Raw genomic sequence first — 22,019 nt, 5'->3', positions numbered from 1 at the left:
AATTTCCCACTTGGATTTCCCACAGGTCACCTCAAGTTTAGCTTTCTGCATCTACACGTGTTTCTTCCCTCCTACTTCACCTGTGGAGCTCTTCCCCCTGCGCTTATATCCACCACTGACATTATTGCCCACGAGGCGTTCCTAGCCAGCACTGGGTAGCCCTTCTCCATCTCCCTCTCTTCAAAATGCTTGCCCTTGACCAGTCTTTGGCTTCTGTCCATTCCCACTCCTGCTTCGAGGTGTTTACCCAATAGAATTGTGTTCACCAAAAGGAAGGATGTTCACTGCAGCCTGATTTGTAATAGTCCCAAACTGGAAGCTCCCCAAATGCCCATAGAAAAATCAGCAGTGGCCTATTCATACAGTGGATCCAGTACAGCAGTGGAAGTGAATGAATAACCGCTCCGCATAGCCACAGAGGGCGCGCGCGGACACAGGTAAGTGAAGGAAGCAGAGGCAGAAGGGGGAGCCCCAGGCAGGCAGGATGAGTCTGCGGTGTTGGGTGTTCGGATGGTGGTCACCTTTGGGGATGAGCAAGGGGCTGGTGTTTGGGAGGGGCCCGGGGTGGGGGTGTCTTTGGCGCTAGTAACGGATGTGCCGTGTCCTGCTCTGGGTGCGTTTGCATTGAGAAATTTCACGAAACTTCATGAACACCTAGGATCTGTGTGCTTTACTGCATGTATGTTATCAAGAAAATAGTTGACTTAAGGACTAGAAGAGGATTTCACGAAGTAATATATTGAATCCAGTAGACGAATGGAGCCCTACCAAGCATCAGGCTGCGCGGGGCACTGGAGGCTCGCGATCGAGACGTCATTGCCCCTGTTCCCAGAGCTCGCTCAGGGGGTCATCTTATACTTGGAAATTATCCACGTCTGAAGAAAGCTTTCATGGCAGATGGTCACCTGGACATCCCCACTATTACCTGGGTGTGTTTCCTGCCCATCCATTTCTGGGTGTGTATATAATTGGGCTCGATTGTTTTGCTCAGAACTGCCTTGGTTGCAAAGGACAGCAACCTGACTCTAAGTAGCTTACACGGGACTTGTCTGAAGGGTCTCCGTGTGACTCACAAATTAGAAGAACTGAAACCTCAAACTTCAGGGAGGATGGGGACCACCAGGCCAGGGGATCAAGCCTGGAAGGCTTCCCCCTTAATTCTGAGCTCTGTCCTCCTTACCTGGAGTCTTCTCACTGGCCAGCTTTCTCTGTGCGGTGATGGTGTGTGGCTGCCCAGAGTGCCACATTACATCCTTAGGGTTTAAGGCAGAGAAAACAAACGGGGCTCTTTCCCACCAGGTGCCAGTAAAAATAAAAGAAATCTTGTGTTTGGCCCAGCTTGGGGCTTGTTCCCTCCCATCCCTCAACTCTGGAGAAGTAGGTCATGGGACAAGATGGCGGCTCCCTTGGGACCATTTGGCTTGATTGCAAGAGCCACGATGAAGCTCTCCAAGAGAAAGAGATGGCGTGAACGTGGCACCTACTGGTGACATCACAGTGAGCTGTGTCTCAGCGCGAAATGAACCTTTAGGGAGCAGGAGAAATATTGCATCTTCTATAGCTCTTTTCCATGTGTATAAGAGTTTATTGTATTCATTTATCTTCGTGTATTATTATGTATGCACATCAGTGTGTGTATATCGGGGGGCATACCCCTAACTTTTAGGGTGTTAAATACAGTTCTATAAAGCGTGGCTCTGGAAACCTCCACCTAGGTACCCTTTATTTATTTTTAAATTTTATTTATTTTTGGCTGCGTTGGGTCTTCGTTGCCGCTCACAGGCTTTCTCTAGTTGTGGAGAGCAGGGGCTACTCTTCGTTGCGGTGCGCGGGCTTCTCATTGCTGCGGAGCACAGGCTCAGGCGCGCGGGCTTCAGTAGTTGCAGCACGTGGGCTCAGCAGTTGTGGCTCACGGGCTTAGTTGCTCCACGGCATGTGGGGTCTTCCCGGACCAGGGCTTGAACCCGTGTCCCCTGCACTGGCAGGTGGATTCTTAACCACTGTGCCACCAGGGAAGCCCCACTTAGGTACCCTTTAAATGCCTGCTGCCCTCTGCAAGTCTGCATGGCAAGCTGCCTTTGGTTATCGTAATCCGCTCGTGCAGAGGACCCTAACTTAGTGAGGGGCACACTTGTACGTATCGTGTGACTGTAAACGGGAGGAGAAACCCTAGGTGCTGAGAGGAGGCAAACGCTCTTGGGTGATGCTTGGGGATCAGGCTTGACCTGTATGTGGGGCAGAGGTCTTGCCTGACATGTCAGAGGGTCATGAGAGGGGATACCGCCTCCTGTTCCACCTGCCTCTACCCTTTATTGGCACCCTCCAGCCCAAAATTTGCCCTCCCGGGGCCAGCTTTGGGGTTATCATTTCAGGCTTTTGTGAAAGAAGGACACCAGAATCGGCTTTGGGGACAGTCGTGAAGCTGGTTGCTGTCAGGATGGTTTTTCTGGAATCTATTTTCTTTGGACTTAGCTTTTGGTCTCAGGGGTTTGGACTTTTTTAATCTTTTGAAGATGAAAGTCCTTTGTTCATTCCTGTGAGTTCACTCAGTCAGTGGTGTTCTAGACTATAAAGGGCAGTGGGAGAAAAAGCTGGTTTCCTAGGTTCTGGGTTTCCTTGGGTTGCTTTTCTTAACGGGCTCAGGGAGATATCAACTCTAGACATTTATTTTAAAACTCGAGTCTTGGGTAATCAACTACAGTAATGTAACAACAAAGTGTGAAGACAGTTTTCTCCATAAAATGCATGCATGTTTCCATCTGCTTTAGTGGTGACTGTTAAGCCATCTTTTTTTTTTTTTTTAAATTAATGTATTTATTTGTTTATTTTTGGCTGCATTGGATCTTCGTTGCTGCGCGCGGGCTTTCTCTAGTTGTGGCGAGAGGGGGCTACTCTTCGTTGCGGTGCGCGCGCTTCTCATTGCAGAGGCTTCTCTTGTTGCAGAGCACAGGCTCTAGGCACACGGGCTTCAGTAGTTGTGGCACACAGGCTCAGCAGTTGTGGCTCACGGGCTCTAGAGCGCAAGCTCAGTAGTTGTGGCACACGGGCTTAGTTGCTCCGTGGCATGTGGGATCTTCCCGGACCAGGGATTGAACCCGTGTCCCCTGCATTGGCAGGCGGATTCTCAACCACTGAGCCACCAGGGAAGCCCTGTTAAGCCATCTTGATCCCTGAGACTGAAATGGTGTAGACTCCACACGGTGGAGTGGTTTCCATATAAAATGGAAACCTTGGGAAGAGGAGATTTGGGATTTGCTTTGAACTTTGAATTAGTCGCTGCTCTTCTTTTAAAAAATGACTGTTTTTTCTTTGATAAATCACAAGATTATGTAGGTTTCAGGAAGAACAGAATAATGACATGGTTCATCCCTCTTATTGTCCTAAAATGATTAATGAAAAAAATTCACTTAGGAAGCCATGCCAAAGAGCCTGTAAATGTTTGCAATAAATTTAGTTGGACACTTCATCCATTTATCTTTTTTTAAAAAAGAAACCTTATAACCCTGATATCTTAACTGTCTTAGCAGTTAAGATACGTTTTATCTTACATATTAAAAAAAAGTTACATATACACCTGCTGCAACAAACTATATTTGTGATTATATATCAGTGTTTTCTTTCTTCATTGCCTGTGACTTCAGTGACTGTACCTGTGTTAATGTCATGCTTATCCAAACATTTCCTTTCTGTTTGATCTATTGTAATTTTTTTCAAATAAAGTTATCATAGCTGAACTATGTAAATACCCACATGCACATATTATTTTTTCTGTACTGATTGTCCTTCTTACAGCTCATTGTTTGAGAGGCCCTGTAAAAATGACCCATACAAATTACTTCCCATTTGCCAGGCACTGTTGTGAGTGCCGCCTCCTGTGACCTTCCCTATGAGAAAGGACCAGTGTAATATCCCTGGAAGAAGGGGACACGCACAGAGGTTAAGTAACTGGGCCAAGACCACAGGCAGCGCACAGCTGAGACCTGAACTCAGGCCACCCGGCTCCAGGGAGTGTAAAGGTCAAGAGTGGGGTTTTGGAGCTCAGGCACTCACCTAACTTGTGGCCTCGGGCAGGTTACCTTTCCTCCCTGAGCTTCAGTTTCCTCATCTGTCAAATGGGGCTCAATCCTGCCTCGCCTGGATCCACCACGTGATGGCCAAGCGTGCTCAATGTGAGAACCGTCACGGAGCACGTGCCTTTTTGCACTTCTGGGTTCTTCAGCCATCTTCATTTGTAAATTGGGGGTCCACTGTCCCATTCTCTGCTTGGGTTGATGGCTGTGTTTGCCAGTAGGAGCTGTGGTGAGGCGTGGTCTGTCCCCGCGCTGGGAGCAGGGGCACCGGGGTCTGTCGGGGTCTCGCTGAGTCCCAGGCACTGTGCCCGAGGCTCCTGTGCACAATGGCACGAAGCCGGCTTGCTCGCTGAATATTGAAGCATCGCACACCTCAGGGGTTCTTTCTGGCCTTCGGGGGTTTGGCTCTGCTGGGGGAGAAGGGAAGACGGTTGGAAATAGAGACTGTATCTGTATAGTCTGTCAGCATGGGGGGCCACTCCTGGTGTTCCTTAGCTGCATGTCAACTCCTGTAAATGGAAATATCTAAGGGGATGTTTCAAGGAGTGGCCAGAAGGATGGGGCGGGGTGGGCGGGAGACAGCCAAGCGTTCACAGTGAAGGGGACTGCAGGAGGGCAAGGTTTGCCGAGGCTGGAAGAGCCACATGTTGGCCGCTGCTACCTGGAGGTCCAGAAAAATGGTGACCATAGGGTGTCCTTTCCATTTGGTTGTGGGTGGTCTCTGGTGACCTTGGCTTGGGTGGGGTGCTGGGCTGGGGGCGACGTGGCTGAGTTCACTGCGAGCGAGCTCGGGGGGGCACGGGGGAACCCTCCGGCTGCTCGCTGGGGCGCAGGGATTCTCTCCAGGAGTTGCCGCCTCCCCTCAGCCCCCCACCCAGAGTCCCCTGCAGAAAAGTACCTGAGGAGAACAGGAGTCATCCCCAGACTGTGCCCACGTCTTTGGCAGGACAGACTTGTCTTCTTCCATCACCCCCGCCCCCTGTACATAAAAGTGCTCGGGCGCGATAGCGAACACACACAGCTCCACTTCTGGGTGTGCCTGCCTCCCGGAAATACGGGTGCCCGGATGTGCACAGCAGCACTGCTCTCAGAGCCCCAAACTGGAAACTACCCAAACGCCCGTGTCCCGTAGGATGGATCCGTGAACAGGGCTGTAATCGAGCTGTGGAATATTATACAGCAACGAGGAGGAATGAACGTCCACAGCAACATGGATGAATCGCACAAACGCTGTTGAGTGAAAGAAGCCTGGCACAGAAGAATAGATACTGTATTATTCCCTGTTTATAATGTTCAGAAACAAGCAAAACTAACCTCTGGTTTGAGAAGTTGCGGGGAGAGGAAGGGGGCACTGGTAATGTTCTGTGTCTTGATCTGGGAGAAGGTCCCATGGTGGGTTCACTGTGACAGTTCACTGAACTGCACCCCTATGGTTGTGCACGTACAACACGTATGTTGTAATGCAGTGAAAACATTCTAACAGCCACGCCAAGGAACTCCCCTTGCTGAGCTGTCAGCACTGCCACTGAGATGTGTGGTTAAGGCCTCGGGTTGGGTGGGACCTCGGTTTCAGTCCCAGCTCCCAGACCCTGGGAGGCCACACCACGCCTCTTGGGTCTCAGGTGCACCCCCACCCCTACCCCTACCGACGCGGCATTGTGCTCACCTCCTAGGGTGACGTGAGGGCTGAATGAGCTAGAAGGGTGACCAAGACTGGCCCGGGGCATTTCCCTAGTGACAGAGGCCCCCTTACCCTGGGGTCCCCTCCCGAGGCTCCCTTGATCCCCAGTGGGTGGCACTTCGTAGAGGCTGCCACAGTAGACCCTGCGTCCTCATCTTCTCCATAAATCAAAGTGGAAATGCCCTGGGCCAGTCACATTATTAAGGTTTAAAACAGAGTTTTGGTTTTTAAAGGGCCTTTGGGCTGCCAGTGCTGTGAACCTCCTTCCTCAAAGGCATTCACGCGTTCACGTCCTGCTTGTACCTGTGGCAGCCCTAGCCCACCCAGCCTGAGGGCTTTCAAGCTGAGAAAGCTGAAGCTCGCTGGTCATGTTTCTCCTCCCTTCTGGCCAAGCTGGTCGCGCTCTCCCTCCCTGTCTCTCTGGTTCCCCACCCCCGGGGCAGGAAGTGGAGATTGGGCTGCATCTCCCAGGAAATGAAGGGTACCTGCAGATGCTCCAGGCCCACCTGGGCTTGGCCATCCTGCATCTTTGCAGCACTGACGATGCTCACCTTCGTTGCTGCTCCATGTTAGTCCAAAGGATGCACGATCCTTGGGAACCAGGGGCCCACTCCCAGAAGCATCGCTCTTGGACTTATATCCATCTTGGTGTTCGCCGTCTATGAAGTGGACATAATGGCTTAGTCTAGTATCACTGCCAGTATAAGGGAGAAGGGCTTGGTCCCTTGACCTTGTTTTGTCCTGAAGTCCTCTTCCAAACCCCCCACCCTCCCCGCCAAGATGCTGCCATTCACCTCTTTTTGTCTAAGGCTGTGCTTGTAAACCCTGGCTGCTATTAGAGACATCTGGGGTGCTTTAAAAAGTACAGGTTTCTGGGCCCCCTCCCCAAAGATAATGATTCATTTGGTTCCGAGAGGGGCAGGGTGCTGGAGCCCACTTTGTGCCAGTCTGCCCACCACTGTTCTCAGTGACTTCACTTTGGTAGCTTGAAATCTTCCAAGATGAAAATTGGCAAACACCGCAGATCGGGTCCTAGAGAGCCGGTTATTAAACATTTACCAGCCCCCACTGGGCTAGGGCATCAATGCTTTCTCAAAGTTCCCATGGTGATTGTCACACGCAGCCAGGGCTGAGCACCACTGGCCTAGGTAACCCATGATAGGCATAGTAAGGTTGACGTTTACACTGTAGCTCACAGTTATCCAGCCCTTCCAGTGGTTAGGCTATTTATATGAATTAGATCACTTAACTCTCACAGCAACCCATGAAGGGGGATTATTATTCCCATTTTTCAGATGAGGAAACTGAGGTCCGGATAGCTTACCTGGCACTTGTCCAAGCCCACCCAGCTAGGTAGTGGCTGAGTCTGGATTTGAGCCCAGGCCTGAGTCCCCGGAGCCCAGGCCTGTCCAGGGCCTCTGGGATGACTTGGTCAGTACCCCACTCTCCCCAGCAAGTTGATGCAGAGTTCATTGTTCTTATTGTCCAAGGTGACCACGGGGTCTGAGCCTGTGACCTGTAGTCTGCTGCAGGTCAGCCTGGAACAGGCAGTCATCACCAGGGGTCACCGGCTCTGGGCAAGCCTCCATCGAGCTTAGGCAAGATGCTTTGCACTCTGAGCTGGGAGAGTGAAACCCAGTCACTAATGAGCTTTTGGTGCCGATGTGTGTTTTCTCCCCTTTCCAGTGGAACACGACAAAGAGTTCTTCCACCCACGCTACCACCACCGGGAGTTCCGGTTTGATCTTTCCAAGATCCCAGAAGGGGAAGCGGTGACCGCAGCCGAATTCCGGATCTACAAGGACCACATCCGGGAACACTTCAGTAACGAGACGTTCCGGATCAGCGTTTACCAGGTGCTGCAGGAACACTTGGGCAGGTGGGTGCTGTACTGGTGCCTGGGAGAGGTCCTGAGCTTCTTCAGCTGCAGAGGAGCTGGTGGCCAGAGGATGCGACCAGACTGGTCATGACCGCTCCCCCCGTGGATCACCAGCCACGTGCCCTGGATGGAGTATCTTTTTTTAGAGATGGTGTATGGTGTATGTCTCCACCTCTTAAAGCTATCACCGTCAGCAGATCGAGTTAGGAATAGGGGACAGCCAGGTGAGCCAGGGATTGGGTGGCCCCCGTGGGTAATTATGGGTAGTCTGGGTCAGCCTGTGTTTAGGGGGAACAAGGAAGAGGAAGAAGCGTTTTTGACGGTCTGCCTCTATTCCATTCATCACTGAAACCCAGCTTGTGATGTCAGGCCACCAATGAAAGTGGCCATTTGTAATAAAATGCTAGGGGATAAAAATCCCCAAATCAAAAATAAACAGGCAGAGAACTCTCAGCCTTCCAGGAATCTTGAGGTCAGGAACGAAAAGCTTGGGTTGAAGGACTTTCATTTCTTGAGACCCTTCCGTTTCGTTTCAAAGTCCTCTGAGAGGTGAGAAGGCTGAGAGAATGGGCTGGAACTTCTTTTTTTTTTTTTTTTAACATCTTTATTGGGGTATAATTGCTTTACAATGGTGTGTTAGTTTCTGCTTTATAACAAAGTGAATCAGTTATACATACACATATGTTCCCATATCTCCTGCAGTCCCGAGGTGGTGCTGCCCGGTGGCTGGGTTTTTGGACGTCGCGGGCTCTTGGACTTTTACTCCACTGGCACCACCTGTCACTCCTCATAACGGGAGAAAGGTGGTGTGGACGCCCCCTTCTGCTGGGCTGTCCTAGCGTCTTCAGCGGGAAAGGGGACCTCGTAGCACGTTTGGGGACATAGCGACTCTCAGCACCTGGCTTGGCAAGCACTGTCATTTGGAAAGTCATCTTAAATACTAAGAAAACCAAGCTTTTCTTGAGTGTTTCCAGTGTTTTGCCTTCGTTAACTGCCTCTGCGTCCAGTTTCTCGCGTTGTCTCAAACCAGCAGATATGTGTGCATTTAAATCTTTTCACAAACGGCATCTCGTCCTAGACTCTCTCCTGCACCTACTTCTATCACTAAACCTTGACAATCTTGGCAGTAAACCTTGACCATCCTTCCACGTCCCTTCCCAGGGGGCATCCTTGTTCTTTTCATCACCACGCGTCTCCAGTCGTGTGGGTTGTGCTCTAAGGTATTCAGCCAGTTTCCTGCGTGCACAAGGTGGATTCTCAACTTTTCCGAATTATAGACGGTGTGGGTGGGACGTATAACACACATGCTTGTTTATCAGTCGGATATAGTTCTAGAAATAGAATTGTGGGGTCGGGGGGCGCATACATTGGTGACTCTGATAGATTTTGCTGAACTGCTCCCTTTGGAGGCTATGTCAATTTATACTTCCGCCAGCCACATAGAGGGGGCCTGTGGCCCCATGTGCTCCCCAGCATGGGCTCTTATTGGACTCTTTTGATCTTAGTCTGTCTGATGGGTGACACATGGCATCTCAGGGTGGATTAAATTTGCATTTTAGAGCCCTCGCTTGAACTCACTGCCCTGTACTGCTCCTCGGCTAGAAAGGATGGCAGACCCTCCCTGAGGGGATGGTACCTTTCTGGAATGTGGGTGTGGCTCGGAAGGGGGGGCGGGCAGCAGACAGCCTTGGCAATCACCTCCGAATCTTACTAAAGGCACTCAGGTGCCCCACTTCACCCTGGTGGGCTGGACCCTGGCCCCCAGACCCAATTTCAATAAGAAGCATTGAGTTCAGTCCCCCAGGGTAACATATGTTTGCTCTGTACTCTGACAGATCCCCCGGGACTCTTGAACAAGAGCACATGTTTGGCTTTTTTCTCCTGAAGGCTGACCAACTGGGGGCGAGGCAGGTACCCAGAGGCTATTTGTCAGTAGCACTCGATCGGTCCACTTGTGCAAAAGCCAAGCCCTGCTCACACCCCAGGGCCTCCTGGCAGGCTCCCCAAACCTGCCTCAGAAACCTCCACCCAGAGGTTTAACCTCAGGAATGTAGCTGCCCCGATGGCCTTTGGCTGAGCAGGACCGGAAGGGTTGGCTGGTGTCACCTGTGCAGCTCTTCCCCCAAGTTCTCCACGCAGGAAGGCATTCGCCCTCCCTGGCCGGTGGTCTCTGGGGTCAGCTGGGATGCTGCTGATGTGGGCCCCTCCCTCACGTGCGTGGGAGCTTGCTTCGTGTCTGGAGCATCCTCAGGCCCCGCCCTTGACGCGAGGGGCACCCCACCCCTCGGCCCCACGCCTGCCGTGCGCGCCCGCTCCACTCCACGCGCTGGGAAGAGCAGCGGAAACCCAGCAACGGGCGAGACGGGCCTGGCGTGCACGTGCCTCCCTCGCGGGGCGGCTGGGCTGCGCAGAGGCCACTGCATTTGGAGAGATCCGTGGGAGCCCAGCCATTTGCTTATTCAGCCACTGCTGCTAAACCGCTGGGATAAACCAGCCCGGCTCACGGGGGCAGGGACCTCGTCTCAACTCTGTGTGAGGGGTGTGTACCGGTTTCCTGCCCTCACGAAGCACCACACACTGGGTGGCTTGAAACGATAGAAATGTGCTCTCTCACAGTGCTGGGGGCCGGAAGTCTGAAATCAGGGTGTCAGCGGGGCTGTGCTCCTTCTGAAATTTGCAGGGGAGGATCCTTCCTGCCTCTTCCAGCTTCTGGTGCTGGCCGTCGATTGTGTTCCTGGCGCTCGGCTGCGCCGCTCCCATCTCCACCTCCGTTGTCACATGGCTCTGGCATCCTCTCTGTGTGCCTCTCTCCTCTTCTGATAAGGAGGCCAGTCATCTTGGCTTAGGGGCCGCCCTGCTCCAGCATGACTTTTCATTACCTAACTGAGTATGTTCATAAAGACCCTAATTCCAAATAAGGTCACATTCAGAGACACCAGTGGTAGGACTTGAGCGCATCTTCTTAGGAGATACAATTCCATCCATAACAGGGGGTGAAGACGGGCAGTTAACAAATAAGCAAATAAATAGGCCCACTGGCCAGACAAGGTGACTGGTGGTCCTTGACGGCCTGTTGAGCTGGGGATATTTGAAGGACTAGAAGGAACTGAAATGGGGTGCGGGGAGAGTATCTCCGGGGAACCACAAGGGCCACCGTCCTAAGGTGCAGACGAGCATGTTTGTTAGAAGGACAGAAGGGAGGTGATGATGCTGGGGTGGGTGTGAGCCACTGGGTCCTCACTTAGAAGAGCTTCCCTAGCGCCTGCTGGCAGCCCCTCATCCTCCTGTGTCAACCTGCTGACTTCGTGGGTACTGGTCCCATAACAGTTTGAAGTGGCTGCCTCCTCGGCCCTGCCTTAGCTCCATGGGGTGGATCCAGAGGTCCTGGGAGGGGAGAAGGCCTGAGTCACTGTGGTTGGAAGAGGGACAGGCAGGACAGGACAGCTGTCAGTGGCTCTGTGGCCAGCGTGGCAGGTTGCCCCGAAGAGCAGCTTGGCCACAGGCCACCTCTGGGGACACTCAGGCCAGCGATGGGAATTCCTGCCTCAGGGGGCTTTGGGCTTTGCTGGGAGACCGAGTCCCCCCTCAGCAAATGTTTGAGTACCTGCTGTGCTGGGCGATGGTGGACGTGACCAGACCCCAGTCCGAGCCCTCGAGGAGGTCACATTCAAACAGAGGAGGAGACGCAGGAGGACACGGCAGGTGCAAAGTATAAAGCAGAGCAGAGAGTGGACCGAGAGGCCGCAGGAGGGGCCGCTTGCTTTAGATTTCTAAACTTCCTATCTATACTTTTTTTTCTGGAATTTATTTATTTATTATTTATTTATTTTTGGCCGTGCCGGGTCTTCGTTGCTGCACAAGGGCTTTCTCTAGTTGCGGCGAGCGGGGGCTACTCTTTGTTGCGGTGCACGGGCTTCTCATTGCGGCGGCTTCTCTTGCGGAGCACAGGCTCTAGGCGCACGGGCTTCGGTAGTTGTGTCTCGTGGGTTCTAGAACACAGGCTCGGTAGTTGTGGTGCGCGGGCTTCGTTGCTACGCAGCATGTGGGATCTTCCCGGACGAGGGCCCGAACCCGTGTCCCCTGCCTTGGCAGGCGGATTCTTAACCACTGCGCCACCAGGGAAGCCCCCTATCTATACTTGAAAGAAGGAAGCAAGGCCCTCATTCTCCAAGAGTTAAAAAGGTGAACATTTTTTCCAGAAAATTACTGATTTTTCTTCTGGGTAGGTTCTGTTTTTGACTCCACAGCAAAATGATCCTATTATGTTGTTCCCCTGGTGGGATAACCCAGCTTTGAAGAGTGTAGATTCGCATCCCGACATTATGTACCCGTGTGACCTTGGGAAGCAGTAACCCCTCAGAGCCTCGGTTTCCTCCTTTATACAATGGGGATAATAACTGAATCTACCTCCCAGGGCTGTGGTGAGGATAAAGGGAATTAACATACCTACTTAGAACATAGTAAGCTCTCAATAAAGGCTTACCCGCTATTAGAATCATCACCATCGCTGCCACCATCACCACCACCATCACGGGGAATGCAGAGACCTGCCTAGGAAAATGAAGGGCTCCAGGTCTGGGTGGTGGTACTGCCTTTGCCCTCTATGCTAAATCCCTTAATTTCGCCGTTTCTGATGGGGATGCGGGCAGAAGCTTGCTTGGAGGTGGAGCGCTTGTTTGCACTTCCACAGCCTGGGCCACGCGTCCTCTTCAAGCAGAAGGCCTTTGGCTCATCTGAGCCCGAGAGGAGTTCTGATCCCGCCCCCGCCGCCCTGCTGTGTGGCCCCCTGCTCCCTCTGCTGAGGGAGCCGTGGCCTCCCTGACACCGACCGCCCAGCTGCGCAGAGCTCGGAGCTGGGACATCTGGCGAGCCTCTGCCTGAGCTCCAGGAAAGCCCTGGGCGTGCCGGGGCTTAGCTGGCTTTGGGTCGGCCTCAGCATCACTCCCCCTGTGGCAGCCACTTTCTACAGACTCCTCTTGATCTCTTGGAATCCAGATTAAATTCCGATAATGAGCCGAGCTGGAGGCCTTCCACGGCCTTTGGGCTCCACTTGCAGCTGGAGAGGCCGCCCTTGGCCGGCTGTGGGGTGAGCGGGGGCCGAGAGGCAGGTCTGGGGATGGTGGCCTTGGCTCCAGTGGCCTTGCTGGGGAGGGTGGGGTGCGGCGAAGGGCTTGGAGTCTTACCCTCCTTTTAGGAACCCTGGGTCAGGGGCTGGCCAGTCGGGGCTCGGCTTCCAGGAGCTGGTCCCACTTCTGTCCCCCTTGGCTCTAACTCTGGTTCCAGCTCAAGATGAGACTGTTTGAGGTGGGCGTCCTGCAAGCTAACGGGCTTCATTCGTGGAACTCAGCCTGGGCGTTTTCCAGCCTCACCCCGCCCCGGCCCTCTCCTCGCAGGTCCACGCTTTCTCCCTGCAGTGCTGCCCCACCGGTAGGGGGTCCAGCTGGTCAGTGAGACACCCTGGGGCCCGCGGGCCAGCAGAACCCGCTTGCAGGGAGTCAGTCACTGCCAAGGTCGAGATGAAGTTGACAGTTGGATAAAAACTATCCCTCGGTCTGTCTCAGGGACCTTGGCTGCCAGGAGGGTGACCTCAGAGTGGTCTCTGGGGCCAAGATTGGATCAGCCGTAGCCTGAATCACTCTGAGGAAGAGGGAACTGTCCCCGTGACGGGCCGGAGGGGGAGGGGGGCCGAGGGGCTGCTCGCAAGTTCCCTTCACCCCAAGGCAGCCGCGGGCATTGAGGAGGGTGGAGGCCAGCGCTGTGCCCGTGCTGCCCACGTGGGGACCTTGTAACCTGCAGCCCCGCCAGCAGCCCCGCCCCAGGGCTCCCAGCTCCCTGCACAGAGGAGGTGCCACGGGTCTCCTCAGCCGGTGTCCCCACCCTCCAGGCATTCGCACGCCTGCTGCAGCTCCTGCCTCCCCTCGAGAAGGAAGCTTCATCCAGAGCTTCCCTGACCCAAGCCCAGGGCCATCCTCGCCCTTTAAAAGCTCAGCTCAGTGACACGGCTCCTCCGGCATCAGATGAAAACGCAGGTTCCAAGTCAGGTGGCTGGGGTGCAGCCTGAGCTTCTGTGTTTCTGACAAGCTCCCAGGGGATGCGATGCACAGAAGCGGGCGAGAAGGCGCCGGGTGGACAGGGCCTCCCACTGTGGGGACATTGTGGTCCCCGTGCCCCAGGGTGGCCTCAGGGCGGCGGGTCATCGGACCCTTCCCAAGTCTTTGTCGCATCAGATAACGGTGAAGAACTTGGTAACAAGACTGCTTTTTTTTTTTTTTCTAATTATTTTATTTATTTATTTTTGGCTGCGTCGGGTCTTCGTTGCTGTGCGCGGGCTTTCTCCAGCTGTGGCGAGAGGGGGCCATTCCTTGTTGCAGTGCGCGGGCTTCTCATTGCGGCGGCCTCTCTAGTTGCAGAGCACGGGTTCTGGGTACGCGGGCTTCAGTAGTTGTGGCTCGTGGGCTCCAGAGTGCAGGCTCAGTAATTGTGGCGCATGGGATTAGTTGCTCCGCGGCATGTGGGATCTTCCTGGACCAGGGCTTGAACCCATGTCCCCTGCGTTGGCAGACGGATTCCTAACCACCACGCCGCCAGGGAAGCCCATGAGACTGCTTTTTATCTGACTTCGGTCACCATGAGCATGTCTGGACAAAGGGACGTGGTCGCACCGCAGGGCACTTCACCTTCCTTGAGGACCTTGGAAATGATTCTGCGAAGGCTTGATATCCCCATTTTACAGGTGTAGAGACCGGCTCAGAGGGGAAGTAACTTACCTGAGATCCCACAGCTCAAATGGGGCAGAGGCGGGACTTAGCCTCAGGTCTCCTAGACTCCAGGGCTCGTGTTCCGGCCACAGCAGCACCCTGGGGCTTCTTGCTTGTACGGATTTCCTTCCCTGGAGAAAACAGGCTCAAACAGGGCGACTGTGAGTCCCCAGCTGCAGTCCTCACCCTTGGCTGTGCATTAGAATCACCTGCGGGGGTGGGGTGGGGCTTTTCCGACTCTGGCTACATCAGGGTCTGGGGTGTGGCTGGGCCTCAGTATTTTCTGAGCTCCCAGGTGCTTCTCTATGTAGCCAGGTCTGAGAACAGGTGGCTGAGCTCTCTCTTCTCCCTCCCCTGTGGGCTGTCCTATGCGCCCAGGAGAGGGAAGGGGAGAGATTTCTTCTAGCCCAGGCCCCCAAGTTCCTCTTGCCTTGGTCTCTCCAAGAACACTGTTTCTCTCCCATCGGACTGAGCCCCAAGTGTGGTCCAGGCCCCGATTAACAGTCTCAGTGGCACAGGGAAGGGGCAGGCTGAGGGTGGAGGTCCTGCGGGCTGTGGTTCTGAAGGCTTCGGGAATCTCCCGGAGCCTTCCTGCTGAAGGCCTGCGTGCCGGGTTCCACTCTCCTGGCTTTCACCTTGCATCACGACCCTCCGCCGCAGGGCGTGAGCTCCGCAGAGGGCAAGGAGGGAGCACGGACTGCCCAGGCACTGCCGGAGTGTCCTGTAAGGCCCAGGGAGGGCAGCTTGGTTCAGGGCACCCAGGCACTTCTGCCTGCCTCCCCCAGGCCCCTCCAGATCCCAGCAGAGTGGTCCCATAGGAGCCAGGGCCCCTTGGGATCCCCTCAGGTGTCCAACAGGCTCACTCTGGAAAAAGCCTGCATCCGGCGGGCCCCCCCCCCGCTGAGCAGATGGCACTCTGCTGTGTCCAGCCCGCATCAGGCCAGTCAAATCGCAGTTGGGCTGCCCGGCTCGGCAGCCCGGGACCAAATGTCCACGTGTCCGTCGGTTTCCTGTCCTGCGGGCTAAGGCCATCGTGGGCCTTGTTGCTTTTTAAAATCTTGGTGCCTTTTGTTTCCTTCCGTAATTCATCCCCTAACTGGCTTCGCAGGGAAGATACGAGCGGTGGTCAGGGAGTCGGTGGCGACAAACTCTGTGCGTCAAGTGCTTGCAAGTTGCACGCTCGCTAAGTCCTCACGACGACCTTGAGATGTCTGTATCCTCCCGTTCTGTGGATGTGGTCACTGGGGCACAGAGAGCTCAAATGACCCTCCCAAGGTCCCACCCTCCCTGCAATTCAAAACCAGGCACTAGGTAAAATTTCGGGGCCCCGCCCCCAGAATTCTGATGTAACGGGTCCCAGTATCGCCTTGACACTGGGTTTTTTTAAAGCCCCCAGAGTGGACTTGATCCTGTTCTTTCCTGGTCCTTTGAGGATCTGCGGGACCTTGCAGGAGTCACGTCATCCGTTCAGCGTGGGTGGAGACTCCTGCCCTGCGTCCCCTCCCGGGAGTGCGAGAGATGTGGTTGATGCTGGTGAGTGCCAGTGTGGGATTCCCCAAGGTGAGCGGATGGCAGCCTAGATGCCTCTTTGGGAGAGGAGGTTACAGACGATAACGCTGGGGAGCCTTTAGGAGGACCTTCTTCTGTGCCTGCCCTGTTCCCATCATTCCATATGGATTTAATGCTTAATGACCGTGAAGGTCAAGGAGACCAAATGTCCCGTGAGTCAGTCCCCTTGCAGACCCGCCTTGTAGAAAGGGCCGCTCCTTTACCTCTTGTCCATTAGGCAGATGCCTTCGAATTCACGATGTAATATACACGCTCCCACGTGGGTAACAGTTCTCTGAACTGAGAGAAGAGTTGGCTGCCTTTGCTGACGGTGACGATGACAAAGATGATTGTTCAGAGCACTCCGTCCTTCCCACCACAGGCCCCTGAGGGAGGTCCCATCACCCACCCCGTTTTACAGGCAAGGAAACTGAGGCACAGTAGCAGGTTAGGGTCAAGGAAAGGAAGTTTGCATCTGTCCCGTCACATCTGGTTTTCCTCCTTGGCTGATGGATACACATTTCCTTTTCCCTTCATGGCAATCCTAGGAATTGGGTGATGGGAGGGAAACGTATTTTCTGCACAAGGAAACTGAGGCCGAGAAGATGGAAGACCTGCCCCGCTTGCCCCAGTGATGCTGTGTGGACAGCTGGTAAAGACCAGGGGCTTTGGAAGCAATTGGATTTGCCTCCCACTCCACCACTTGGAAGCTGTGTGAACTTGGGTGGGTCGTGGCCCGCCATGAGCCTCATCGGGCTTTTCCGCAAAGATCTGAGTGGGAGCCGTGGTGACCGTGATGGTGGCCCAGCAGCAGGGCCAGAGACGATCTCTCCATGAGGGCAGGCGTCCAGTGTGTTTTGCTCACTGTTGTATCCTTAGTACCTGGAAGCTGGCGTATAGTAGGTGCTCAGCAAAACACGTGTACATGAAGGATCTGCCCTTCTAGCCGTGGGCTTCCTGACTTGACAGACTGGCTGCGTCTTGCACAGAGGAGTTTCAGTACCAAGCACGGGGGCTGGTACGAGACCGTGTGAAACAGGTCCCTGCTGGCCGGGGGAGTGCCGGCCCTCCTCTCACACTTCCCACACCTCCCACCTTGGGCCCGTCAGTCCCAGCAAGCCTTCCAATGTGTTCTCTCCTCCAGAGCTGAAACCCGAGAACGCCTCGTTCGCAACCTTTCCTCAGCATCTGAGCCCAATTTCCAAAAAGTGAAAATTGCCCATAATTATAATACTTTTCAATCCCAGGGAAGTTTCCCTGTGATGATTATAATTATATTATTTTGAGCTTGTGTGCCAGTGGGTACCCAAGGGTGGATTGGTTCTCGTCCGCAAGTAGGGGACATGTCAGCGTGTGTGCCATGGCCCCGGATTCCCTACACTGGAATGAATTTTGGAAGAATGGGCTTCAGTATTGGGGGCTGGCTGTATAACTTGATCCCAGTGCTTTAATTCCAAAAGCACTTCATACTTGGACCTCTGCTCGTCCATAGGAGTCTATTTTTCCAAATGTATTAACATCTGTGTTTCATATCAGGGCCCGTAATTGCTTTAGCCTTTTTGGCAGGAGACAGAGAGAATTAATATTTTTCAGTTTGGTCAGGAGCAGTGGGTCATCTGTAGCTGGGAAGAAAAGTGCCTGCTCAGATGTGAACTCAGTAAGGATGGGAAATGCAGCCTCACCGGGAAAGGGACATTTTAAAAGGAGTCAACCATGGTTAAGGAAGCCCTTGGTTATTTCAAGTTCAGGCTGGAGGTCAGCATCTGGGTAAATGCTCAAGGTTCTTCCAGACACTGGTCCTTCCTTTGTCTTCCTACCACCAGCCCCCAGCAGCACCATTTTCTTCTTTTCTCCACAATGTCCAAGGCTTTGCCTTTTGTCACTCCAAAAATGGAGGAAGGAAAGCTGACGCCTGGCCTGCGGTCCAGCGAGCATGCCACCACACCCCCTCAGGGACCCAGGGCAGGCATCGCTAATAGATCACAGAGCTCCTTCCTGCCGACCCGGGCCTTGGCCTGAATCCTCAGTACAGCTCCGCTAGCTGAGGCAGCTGCTGCTAGTTGAGTGAAGCTGCCATCGAGTGAAGCCTGCTGGCCACCCGTCTCAGGTCAGGCTTCCCTGAAGTCACACCCCGAGATGAAGACTGTGTGACGGTGCACGATTAGAAAACGTTTCCAGAAAAAGCAGGTGCATGGGGAAGTGGGCCTGGAAAGACAGGCAGCCAGGCAAGGGGGTGGCGCCGGGCAGAGCCCCACGGAAGGTGACTTTGGCTCCCTCGTCCTGTAGGGACTTCTGGAGGGGTGAGTCGTAACCCTCCCCCCGCTCACGGGTCAAGGAGCTGAAGTGCTTCTACCTCCTCATCCGCCAGTGCTGTTTGAGGCAGGTTTCTCAACCTGGCGTCACGGACACTTGGGGCTGCCCTGCGCACTATAGGGTGTTCAGCGTCCTCCCTGGCCTCCGCTCGTGAGATGGCACTGCCAGGGTGCGACAACCCCAAATGTCTCCAGACGTTGTCACATGTCCCCTGCGGGACCCCTGGGGAGGGGGAGGGGCACCTCCACCCTGGATGTTCACAGGTGAAGGGGTGCTGGCACCTGGGAGGGAAAGCCCCCGGGAGCCGGGGAGCCCAGGCAGAAGCATCTGAGATGCTGCGCTTGTGGATAAGCCGGAGGGGGTGCTGCTGGCCCTGACCCAGGCTTGAGTGGGAAGTCCCTCCCCACCCTGTCTCCTTCCTGCCTCCCGTTCATCGTGCTCACTGCTATCCTCCCCCTAAAGCCCCACTAAGCTCCAGCCACGTACCTGCTCCCACGGGTCCATCCATCGGCCCCATGGTCTGGGATGGGAGGGCCCAAGCTGAGCTGTTGTCAGGAGCCCCTGGGACCACGTTTAAAGAGAAAAATACAGATTCGTGTGTTTAACCGCAGCCAATCTGGTGCAGGGACCGGAAGTCTTTGTTAGTATTCTTTTTTTAAAAAAAAGGATTTTTTTTAGAGCAGTTTCAGGTTCACAGCAAAATTGAAGGGAAGGTACAGAGACTTCCCCTATAGCTCCCATCCCCACACGTGCACAGCCTCCCCATTATCCACATCCCACACGAGATGGTACATTTGTTACAACTGAGGAACCTCCATCGATACATCATAATCACCCAGGGTCCCTAGTTTACATCAGGATTGCTCTTGGTGTACATTTTATGGCTTTGGACAAATGTGTATGACATGTATCCATCATCACAGTATCTTCATGTAGAGTATTTTCACTGCCCTAAAAGTCCTCTGTGCTCTGCCTGTTCATCCTTCCCCTCCCCTCAGCTCCTGCAACCACTGATCTTCTTACCGTCTCCATAAGTTTGCTTTTTGCAGAATGTCATACAGTTAGAATCATACAGTATGGAATTATTATTATTAATTGTTAAAAAGAAGCTCCCAGGACTGGTCACATACTTTGTGAGACCCAGTGCAAAACGGAAACATGGGACTACTTGTTAAAAATGCATTAAAGGGGACTTCCCTGGTGGTCCAGGGGTTAAGACTCTGCCCTCCCACTGCAGAGGGCACCGGGTTCGATCCCTGGTCGGGGAAGATCCCACATGCCATACAGCGCGGGCAAAAAAAAAATGCATTAAGGATTTCAAGGCAGTGACTGCAGAGCATTAAACCAAGCACGGAGCCCTCGTATGTGTGGGCCCCTGGGTGATTGCCCAGGTCACATGCCCATGAGGCTGGCCCTGCAAGCGACCTGGGTATAGATATCTGTTGCTGTCTATACACATATGAATGCTTCTCATCTGTACCTTGAAAGTCCAGTGCTTTAGTGCAGGGATGCACACCTTCCACAGTCCGGCTCCGGCCTCACCTCCAGCTGCCGCCTGTATACACACACACACAGAGACACACAGATACACATACAGACATATACACACACAGAGATACAGGCACGCAACACACACAGATACACATACAGACATATAGACACACAGAGAGACACACAGGCACACAACACACACAGATACACACACACACACACACACACACACATGACCTGTGGTCCAGCCAGCTTGGCTCTCGCACACCCCCCTTTTCTCCAGAGATACCTTGTTTTCTGGCCTCTGCTTTCCCCCAGCTGGTCTCCCTTCCCTGTCTCTTCAGTCCTCTCACTCTAGTTTAATCCTTCCACCCCCCTGGAAACCAGAGTTTAGAAAAATATAATTTACTTTTTATTACTAGATCTTACTTTTCAGAATGGGTTTAGATTCACAGAAACATTGACTAGATGGCACACAGAGCTCCCATACGCGCTGTACCCGGGCTCCCCTGTTAACCTCTTACATTAGTTTGGTGCATTTGCTATAGTTAAGGAACCCATGTTGATGCATTATTATTATGAACTGAAGTCAATAACTGACCCAGATTTTCTTGGTTTTTACCCAGTGTCTTTCTTCTGCTCCAGGACCCCATCCAGGACATCATATGACATTTAGTCATCACGTCTCCTTGGGCACATCTTGCCTGTGGGTTTCTTAGGCTCTGCTTGTTTCTGATGACCTTGACAGTCAACCAGCTTTTTTTTTTTTTTTTTTTAATAAATCTATTTATTTATTTTTGGCTGCGTTGGGTCTTCGTTGCTGCGCGCAGGTTTTCTCTAGTTGGCAGCGAGCGGGGGCTACTCTTCGTTGCGGTGCGCGGGCTTCTCATTGCGGTAGCTTCTCTTGTTGCAGAGCACGGGTTCTAGGCGTGTGGGCTTCAGTAGTTGTGGCTCTCGGGCTTCAGTAGTTGTGGCGCACGGGCTTAGTTGCTCCGCAGCATGTGGGATCTTCCCCGACCAGGGCTCGAACCCGTGTGCCCTGCATTGGCAGGCGGATTCTTAACAGCTGCGCCACCAGGGAAGCCCCTCAGCCAGCTTTTGACGGAGCGTTTGTACATAATCCTCTCCCACTGTTGCTTCGTCTGTCTCAACCTTACCTCTTTCAAACTCCAACTCGAATCCCACACCCTTTGAACCTGGACGCAGGTGGTCAGGATCGCTAGGTCCTCAGCCTGGAGCGCCCTGTGGCCTCTGGGGCTTTCGACCAGTGCACACCACCCCTTTCTGGTGCCTGGCACAAAGCCTGTGGTTTCCCTTCTTGCATGGAAACTAGATTATGAGAGCCTTTTCGGAGTTAGGATTTTAAATTTTTTTGGTTCTTCCTCAGAACCTAGTTAGGGACTCTTTAAAGATGACACTTGGGTCCAAAAGCTGACTTCTTATTTCCCCTTGATGTGAGGTTAGGGATTTGGGCTCAACCTTTGGCTCCAGGGTTGGGCCTGTAGGCTGGGGAAGTGTAGGAGTGCTGGTCTGTGAGCCAGGTTTTCGAGCGGGACTGAGAGAACGAGCAGCCTGCAAGGGAGTCGGTCACTGTCAAAGGGAAGGAAACGGGGCTCTCCTTGGACAGCGCTTTCCAGCAGAGCCCTGCTTTGTCAGGCATTACACGTGCAGCGGTTCGGGGTGCATCCCAGTGACCCTGAATTCCTAGGAGAAGAATCTGTGAGGCCCATAGTCTTGATTCCTGGGCTGGAAGAGGGACCGCCCACCGGCTTCCCCTTCAGCGCTGGGTCTTCTCTCCCAGGTCCCACCCCTACCAGCCATCGTGGGACGGGGGGTCCCTGCAATTTCTCCTGCAGCCCATGTCTGGCCTCCAAGGGTGGGCAACTCCTGCCGTGTTGGCCTCGCCAGCTGTGACCTGGGACAGGGCCTCCGTCCTTCCTCACTGCAATGGCTGACTGGCGCCACACGTGAGATACTTCCGCTCAGCACTGCCCTCTCCTGCCCAGGGCTTTCTCTGCCCCAGGAGTGTGTGCAGCTCACTGCAGAGTCAAAGCCCCTCACCTTCCATCGCAGGTGGATATATAGCCCAACCTCCTCGCACCCAGGAAGCACCACGCTGAGCTGTGTTCACGCAGCGCCCCGGGGGCCCAGCGGGTGTGAGCCCCAGATGCCCACAGCTCCGTGTTTTGGCCCCTTTCCATCCCTGCCTCACTTCCCGCCCTGCTTCAGGTGGTTCCTGGGGTCACTTCTCAGACGAACCACTTGCATTCAAGTCCTTG

At 53.8% G+C, this 22,019-nt stretch overlaps 1 protein-coding gene across 3 annotated transcripts in view; it reads left to right on the top strand.

The window, feature by feature from the left end:
* Nucleotides 1-22,019, top strand: part of BMP7 (bone morphogenetic protein 7) — a 93,509-nt gene that overhangs the window by 24,952 nt on the left and 46,538 nt on the right. For all 3 annotated transcript variants that reach the window (XM_089897099.1, XM_022597495.2, XM_089897100.1), the window contains exon 2: nucleotides 7,438-7,630. In XM_089897099.1, coding sequence (XP_089753225.1) covers nucleotides 7,438-7,630 — 193 coding nt within the window. The remainder of the gene's footprint in view (nucleotides 1-7,437; nucleotides 7,631-22,019) is intronic.

Source organism: Delphinapterus leucas, chromosome 15, assembly GCF_059928025.1.
Source record: "Delphinapterus leucas isolate spDelLeu-1000000601 "Yukka" chromosome 15, BTC_Dleu_Yukka2, whole genome shotgun sequence".
In the NCBI taxonomy this organism is placed as follows: domain Eukaryota; kingdom Metazoa; phylum Chordata; class Mammalia; order Artiodactyla; family Monodontidae; genus Delphinapterus; species Delphinapterus leucas.
Note: the sequence above shows the minus strand (reverse complement) of the source record. Positions and strands in the feature narration are given on the sequence as shown.